Genomic DNA, 6,128 nt, shown 5'->3' on the forward strand with positions numbered 1-6,128 from the left:
TTTCTGTCTCTCTGTCTGTCTCTGTCTGTCTGGCGAGCGCACGCACCCTATAGCAAAAACCTCTCAAAAAATAAAAATAAAAAATAAATAAATGAATAAATGTTAAATAAAATAATTCTTTTTAAAAAATGAAATATAGTCCCATCCAATCCTGCTTCCTAGCTTAGAATTTTAGTTGTTCCCACATTCTTTGGTCATTCAGATTATAGAAGGTCTCTTTGTGCACAAGAGTAATAGATCTAATCACATCCATTTAGTTTAACATTTTTTAAAAAGTTGTTGCCATAGGTGTGTGTGCTGGTCAGAGACACAGAGGGAAAGTGAGAAATCGTTCCCCGGGGTGGGGGGGACTGCCATGCTGCAGTCCCTTCTCCATTCTTCTTTCACAATTTTGGGTACACACACACACACGCACACAGGCACGGCATGATTTTCGGGACACTGGTCTAGGACTCAGACCACTAAGTTGGTCATGTGGGAGTCCTGCGCCTTAACCACCATACCACCTGTTGGCCCGCCATTTAGTTGAACTTTTTGGGTCAGTTTATGAGAGCTTAGAGGAGGTAACTCACTGTTGCCCTCCTGTACTAAACACATAGATAAAGTGCTATTGAAGTACTTTTATTTCATAAAGACGCTTTCCTATCTAATTAAATAAACATAACTGTATGAAGAAGTCTAAGAGCTTGAAAAAAATGAAGAAGAGAGGGGTTTATGAAAGAAAACATTCTGCTGAAGGACTGGAGTCTCCAAAGTCCTTCTCAACATGCCCTTACCCCAATCCAGTCAATCACGAAACCCTGTTGATTCTGCCATTGAAATGTCTGCTCAATCTATATATATTTTTCCTTTTCCTTTTCACTTTTACTGCTAGCCTGGGCTAGGAGTTTACTACTTCCTATCTGGACCACTGCAGTTTTCTGTAGAAGTAAGCTACAGAAGTGGTGAGCATTCTTTTTTGTTCTAAGGCTATTCCAGGGAAAAAGAAAAATGGTTACCCCCCCCCATTCTTTTTTCCAAATCAAAAGTCTGTGTAACGTGTATTCTTACCACTTCAATTGCTTACTTAATTGAACAAGAGAAACTAGATGAAAAAAAGGCATTTTTAGCCATAAACATGCTAATGTCTGGGTATATTTGCGGTACATAAACATAGAAGCAGTTTTCTATACTTTCATGCTTTACTTTTTTTTTGGAGAGGTTTTTGCTCCAGGGTGCATGCGCTCGCCAGAAAGAGACAGAAAGCAAAAAAACACACTCCCCCCCAGGGGGGATGGCCACTCCACGGTCCTTTCACCTCCATTTTCCTCTCGAATCTTGGGCACACACGCACACGCGTCCAGCGTGAGTTTAAACCACCGGGTCTGGGACTTGAACAGTGGTCATCTACATACATGGGAGTCCAGTGACATAGCCATTACGTTAACTGCTGGTCCCCATGCTTTACATTTTTCTAGTGCTTTTTAGTTCACAAAGTCTGTTGAAAGCATTTCCATCCTAGAAAACCTGTCCTATCTTTATCCTGGTAGGGGAACCAATCCTTCTCTGAAGTTGTAAAATCTCTTTTGGGCAGCTGAGCAGGGCAGATAATGGTAATCAATCTGAAGCTATTTTCCATAAGAGAGGTGGTTGTTTTGCAGTCTTTTTTCCTAATGTATTACTTTGAGTAGAGACATTATGTTTTACATAAAATGTCATGGTGCATATGGTTTATACTTCACCACTTCCCCAACATCTGATTTCTCTGCATTTCTTTTTCTTTCTTTAGAAATTTGCCCAAAGGTGTTTTCTTCACCATGGTTTGATAGTCTTCTTTCGTTTTTGTAAATCTCCTTTGGTTTTCACATTTGCAGAAATTCAGCATTCCCCATCTTGTATCATTTTTCCAGATTATATTCTTGAAAACTCTGGACTTCGCCAGAGTCCGTTAAATTCATTACCAAAATCTGTAGTGGAGGCCAATCTTTTGTAATTTTGCACTAGAGCGGTTTATAGTGAGTTATCCGCTGGGTGGAATTCAACCTGATCCCCTCCATTTCTTTACAGCTTCTGTACCTCGGAAGGGTTGCACCTTGGGCACATCTAAAGGAACAGGCATTGTAAACAAATGCCTTGGCTCTCTCCCTCTTCTCTACAGCACGTTCAACTCTCACTTCTAGAGCTTTCGGATTTACCTAGAGGGTTCCCGTGGTTTGATTGCATGCAAAAAAAACCCCCCAAAACAAAACGACTACAGTCAGACCAGCAGTTAGGGTAATGTCTATGTCGCTAAACTCTCATGTAGCTAACTTCGGTTTGAGTCCCGGACCCGGTCCCGGCGGCCTAAACTCATGCGAGGCGCGTGTGCATGCGTGCCCAAGATCCCAAGAGGAGAATGGAGGAGAAGGGACTGTGGCGTGACCATCCCCCCTGGGGGGTGATTTCTCGCTTTCTGTCACTCTGTCTCTCTCTGTCTTACTGGCGAGCGCACGCTCCCTATAGCAAAAACCTCTCAAAAACAAAACAAAACAAAAAACCTGCCTACTATCGCTGGGGACATGGTACGAAGCTTTTTCTTCTTAAAGAAAATATTATTTGAAAAACTCACGGGGCGGTGGCGAGGAGCGGCCCTAGCGAACACCGGAGGCCTATTGTTATTACACAAAAACCGCAGTCCCTACCCCAGCCGGCACTCCAGGACCACCGAAGAGCGACCACGGCCGGGGACTACAAAACCGGGAGTTCTGGGGGAAGGAAGTGAGCGGGCGCGCGGCATGCTGGGCGCGGGCGGGCCGCTCTGGCTGCCTCCCTCACCGCGTGGTTGCGGAGTGCGGCGTGCTGCCGAGAGGTTTAACGGGGCGTCGTCCCCGTTTGTCTGGGGTTAACGGGTCGTCGTCCCCGTTTGTCTGGGCGACGCGTTAAGCGTTCGTCAGGAGACGTTAACGACCACCTGGTTCGAGGTCAGCTCTCAGATCGTGCTGCTGCAGGACGGAGCGGCCGCCTGAGTTTACCCCCGTAACTCCTGCCGGCTCGTTCGCGCATCCTCGCGGCGATTTAGGAGGAAACCGTCACCAACCCGAGGGCGGGCGTGTTGGAATCCCGCGGAGACGCACAGCAGGCGCGCAAGTGGGTGCATATCCGAGCAGTTCTTTGCTTCCGTTTTGGCTGGAAGTGGTGTGGGGCGATCTCTTGATGGGAGGAAAGCGGAGTTGAAGGTCTGAGCATCACCTGCATGCCGGAGTTCGGGAGTTCAAAGCCGGAGTGAGCGATCTGGAAGGCGACCGGAGCGCGGAGGGTGGAAGAGAGCTATGCCAGATGAGGTTTCCCAGACCCGGCCTGCGGTAACTCGTTGGACCCCGTAGCCTTCAGGCTGCATTGTAAATAATAATATATTAACAACAAAGTTCTCGAGCAAATTAGTCGTGTTTTTTTCCGTAACCCCAGGGTCCGTTCTTTGTGCGTGTATTAACGCTTACTTGTGTTCAGTAACCTGTTAAGAACTTGAGGCAAATGACAGCTGTTCTCTGCCCCTAGGATTGAATTAGGGGTGAGACGTGCTTGGGCGGAACTGGTGGGTGTTTCTGATCTAGCCTGCTGCCCACCATGACGGAATGGATGAAGAGAGGCCCCATCGAATGGCAAGATTACGTTTATAAAGAGGTCAGAGTGACAGCCAGTGAGAAGAAGGAGTATAAAGGATGGGTTTTAACGACAGACCCCGTCTCTGCGAAGTGAGTAGCACCCTCCTTCCCTGAGCATGACACCCCTGTGTTGCCCGTGTGTATAGAAACTAAGAAAGCAGGGAGACCAAGGGCTATTCTCGCACACAAACTTAATGGCTTTTGAATCTTAAGTGCTGTTCTAACTATAAATCACCCTATCAGACCAGCCAAGTTCATAGAAATGGGACATAGACATTATTTTTTAGTTTTTGCTATAGTGCATGCACTCTGTCTAAAGGGAGAGAGACATAGGGGAGAGGGAAAGTGAGAAATCATTCCCCGGGAGTATGGCCCTGCTGCAGTCCCTTGTCCATTCTCTTCTTGGGATTTTGGCCATAAATTTGTACTAAATCTTTCCTGGTAATATTTGCTATCTTATTCCTAGTCTCTATAAATATCATATAATATCTTTTTCTCAATATTTTTATTTATTCTGCTTGAGTTTTGTGAATTTTATATATTTTTCTTTTTTTTAATAATTATTCACTTTATTTTATTTTATTATTATTTTTAAATTTGACCAGAGAGAGACAGACAGAAAAGGAAAGTGAGAAAGCAAGCCACCAGATCTGGGACTCGAACTGTGGGCAGCTATGGCCTTAATTACCATGGGAGTCCAGGGCCTTAATTATCATGCCGCCAACCAGCCCTCCTGTATAGTTTTTTCAAAGAATAACTTTTCATTTGGTGATCCATTGACTTTGTTTTCTTTTTATTTTTTGAGAGAGGTTTTTTGCTATAGGGTGCGTGTGCTCACTTGAAAGAAATCACTCCTCAGGAGGGATGGCCATGCATTGGAGGCCCTTCTCCGTTCTCTCAGGATTTGGAATACACATGCACGCATGCCTGGTGTGAGTTTTAACCCACCAGGGACTTGAACACTGGTTGACTACGTTAGAGTCCAGAGACAACCATTATGCCATCTGCTGGTCCCTTCATTTGTTTTCTATTTCATTAAATTGTGCTTATTATTTCCTTTGTTCTAATTTGGAGGGTAGTTATTCAGTGACTTTAAAAAAAAATAATTTTATTTATTATAATTATTTGATTTGTTTTTATTATTATTATTTAATTTGTTATAAGACATGTGCTCTCACCAGAGAGAAAGAAGGACTAAGACAAAAGAATAAATGCAGATTAAAGCATTTACACCATTCGACCGTCATGCCATTGGTCTCAGTTATTCTTTTTTTTTTTTTTGGAGAGGTTTTCACTGTAGCGCGCCCACCAGACAGACAGAGAGAGACATAGAGACAGAAAGTGAGAAATCACCCCCTAGGGGGGATGGCCACGCCGCAATCCCTTCTCCATTCTCCTCTTGGGATCTTGGTCATGCACGCACATGCGCCCGGCGTGAGTTTTAAGCCACCAGGTCCGGGATGCGAACCACGGTTGACTACGTGGGAGTCCAGCAACATAGCCATTACGCTAACTGCTGGTCCCTCTCAGTTATTCTTTTTTAACTCTAAAGGTTAAGTCCTTAGGCTCCCTTCTTTTTCTAATACACATGTAGGCATTTATAAGTCTTAAGTGATACTTTTACTGTATTCCACAATGATTAGCTTGAGACTGGGCAAAAACTTTGAATGTTTAGGATCCTCAGTGAATGCTTGTTGAACAAGTGAAAGCATCTGATGGTGAGAAAATTAATTTCAGACAGGGAAGAGGGTTCCTTATTATTCTGGTGTCCTGTTTGGGTTGCTGACACCTCTCATCCCACTGCTTCTTCCATAGGTTTATGGGCCCTTAGATTTTTCTTTGGCAAATCTGCTCCTAACTTGCTTTTCCTCCACAGTCTTGTGCTCGTGAACTTCCTTGAAGATGGCAGCTTGTCTGTGACTGGAATTATGGGACATGCTGTGCAGACTGTTGAAACTGTGAATGAAGGGGACCAGCGAGTAAGAGAGAAGCTGATGCATTTGTTCATGTCTGGAGACTGCAAAGCATACAGCCCAGAGGATCTGGAAGAGAGAAAGAACAGCCTAAAGAAATGGCTTGAGAAGAACCACATCCCCATCACTGAACAGGGAGATTCACAAAGAACTCTCTGCGTGGCTGGGGTCCTGACTATAGACCCACCATATGGGCCAGAAAATTGCAGCAGCTCTAATGAGATTATTCTGTCACGTATTCAGGATCTCATTCAAGGACATCTTGCAGCTTCCCAATGAGAAGCCAAGAACTGTGGACTCACTGACTGAAACTGACTTCTTTTTTTTTTCTTCATAAAATATTTTGAATGTAAATTCATCATATTACAGGACTTGAAAGGTGTGTGTGTGTGTGTTTCTTTATTGTTTTGGTAAAATTAAAGGAGTGGATTATGAGAGTTAATTTCTTTGGGAAGTAAGTAAATTGGGTTAAAGACAGCCTCACATTCAACAAAATTATCCCAGAGTTGTCAGAATTGTAAGGGTCTTTTTTTTT

General features: G+C 44.1%; 1 protein-coding gene across 6 annotated transcripts; it reads left to right on the plus strand.

Annotated features, from left to right (window-relative positions):
* Positions 1–2,863: 2,863 nt before the first annotated feature.
* On the plus strand, positions 2,864–5,975 carry GEMIN6 (gem nuclear organelle associated protein 6). Of its 6 annotated transcripts, none has more exons than XM_006151368.3 (3): positions 2,864–3,356; positions 3,514–3,710; positions 5,497–5,975. In XM_006151368.3, the coding sequence occupies exons 2-3, from the start codon at positions 3,583–3,585 to the stop codon at positions 5,870–5,872; spliced, it is 504 nt and encodes a 167-aa protein (XP_006151430.1). In that variant the 5' UTR covers positions 2,864–3,356; positions 3,514–3,582; the 3' UTR covers positions 5,873–5,975. The 6 variants fall into 6 exon arrangements, with proteins under 6 accessions (XP_006151430.1, XP_006151428.1, XP_006151427.1 ...); XM_006151366.3 differs by having other exon boundaries at positions 2,864–3,320; XM_006151365.3 differs by having other exon boundaries at positions 2,864–3,320; positions 3,570–3,710.
* The last annotated feature ends 153 nt before the right edge of the window (positions 5,976–6,128 follow it).

This window comes from Tupaia chinensis, unplaced genomic scaffold (genome assembly GCF_000334495.1).
Source record: "Tupaia chinensis unplaced genomic scaffold, TupChi_1.0 Scaffold000317_1, whole genome shotgun sequence".
Lineage (NCBI taxonomy): Eukaryota > Metazoa > Chordata > Mammalia > Scandentia > Tupaiidae > Tupaia > Tupaia belangeri.

Excerpts from the sequence above, each read along its gene's own strand:
- GEMIN6 (XM_006151365.3), top strand. The coding sequence starts at position 3,295 with ATGAGGTTTCCCAGACCCGGCCTGCG. Across the intron at positions 3,321-3,569 it reads TTTCCCAGACCCGGCCTGCG|CCTGCTGCCCACCATGACGG; the intron begins GTAACTCGTTGG and ends TTTCTGATCTAG. Across the intron at positions 3,711-5,496 it reads ACAGACCCCGTCTCTGCGAA|TCTTGTGCTCGTGAACTTCC; the intron begins GTGAGTAGCACC and ends TTTCCTCCACAG.